The 1,032-nt window shown below is 39.8% G+C and overlaps 1 protein-coding gene across 2 annotated transcripts in view; it reads left to right on the top strand.

The window, feature by feature from the left end:
• Positions 1-13: 13 nt before the first annotated feature.
• The window catches only part of LOC110026268 (protein unc-50 homolog), a 38,933-nt gene continuing 37,914 nt past the window's right edge, over positions 14-1,032 (top strand). For both annotated transcript variants that reach the window (XM_020727147.1, XM_020727149.1), the window contains exon 1: positions 14-109. In XM_020727147.1, the coding sequence (XP_020582806.1) occupies positions 23-109 (87 nt within the window). In that variant the 5' untranslated portion in view covers positions 14-22. The remainder of the gene's footprint in view (positions 110-1,032) is intronic.

A 1,032-nucleotide genomic window follows, 5' to 3' on the forward strand; every position in this document is an offset into this window, starting at 1 on the left:
GAGAAAAAGAGAGGAAGAGGCGATGTGGCCGACGGTGTCGAAAGGGCGCGCGACCTCCAGCGTGCGCCCCTCTCCCGTCTCCGCCCATTACCTCCGCAGAATAGTCAAGGTAACAGCTCTCCGTTCAGTTCAAATATTTGCAAGTTTCAGCGATTGACTTAAATTCGTGCACCGTTTCCTGTGATCTCGATATTCTTGAATGCTTCACCTCATTCCCTGTTATTTTACATTAATAAAGAGTTTTCTGATTGGGTTCTTAGGGAGCTGGAATCCACATGGTTCGAGAATTCTGTCATTTAGCTGACGTTCGATTTTAATACTGGAAGGCACGGTTAGATGGGGAGGAATCCATGGTTTTATATTAAGATATGATAGATTCCGCAGAAGAAATCAATCATGTGGTACTAAATGGAATTTCTAGAGAGATTCTGTCAATTTTATAGACCCACAAACCACTTTTTTGCTTCTTCTGGGGATGTTTTGTTTGCTGAAATCTCCTACATAAATATTTGATGGTTTAAATTTTAGAAAAGGAAATTGAAAATCTGATTTATTGCTTATCTGCATCAATATAAAGAAGGTTATGCAGGTTATGTGGTAGTTTTCTTTATATGGGATATAAATGTGTGGTTGTGAAGAAATCAAAAGTCCCACTTCTTTGTGATCTTAATCAGATTGAGCAAAAAAAAAAGGATGAAATAGAAACAACAAGTAAATGCACCAAGTGTTTTTACGTGGAAAACCCGTAAAAGAAAAAATCATAGTGTCCTACTTAGTTGTAAAAATTCAGAATAAGTTTATTATTATAGAGAATATTTGACCCGCAGACGGGAGAGGGTTACAAAGTGTTTTGAATTACAACATTCACGTGCGGAAAATCTTGTTGCAAGGAATGTACGATGAGCGATAGCGATCGACGGCAGTCGACAAGTGGTGGTCGATGGTGGTCGGCAGTGATTGACGACGACAGGAGTGTTGCCGGACTTCAACTCTTTCTCAAAGCTTCAAACTCTTCCTTGAGCCTCAAGCTCT

Source organism: Phalaenopsis equestris, unplaced genomic scaffold (assembly GCF_001263595.1).
Source record: "Phalaenopsis equestris unplaced genomic scaffold, ASM126359v1 Scaffold000359, whole genome shotgun sequence".
Classification (NCBI taxonomy): Eukaryota; Viridiplantae; Streptophyta; class Magnoliopsida; order Asparagales; family Orchidaceae; genus Phalaenopsis; species Phalaenopsis equestris.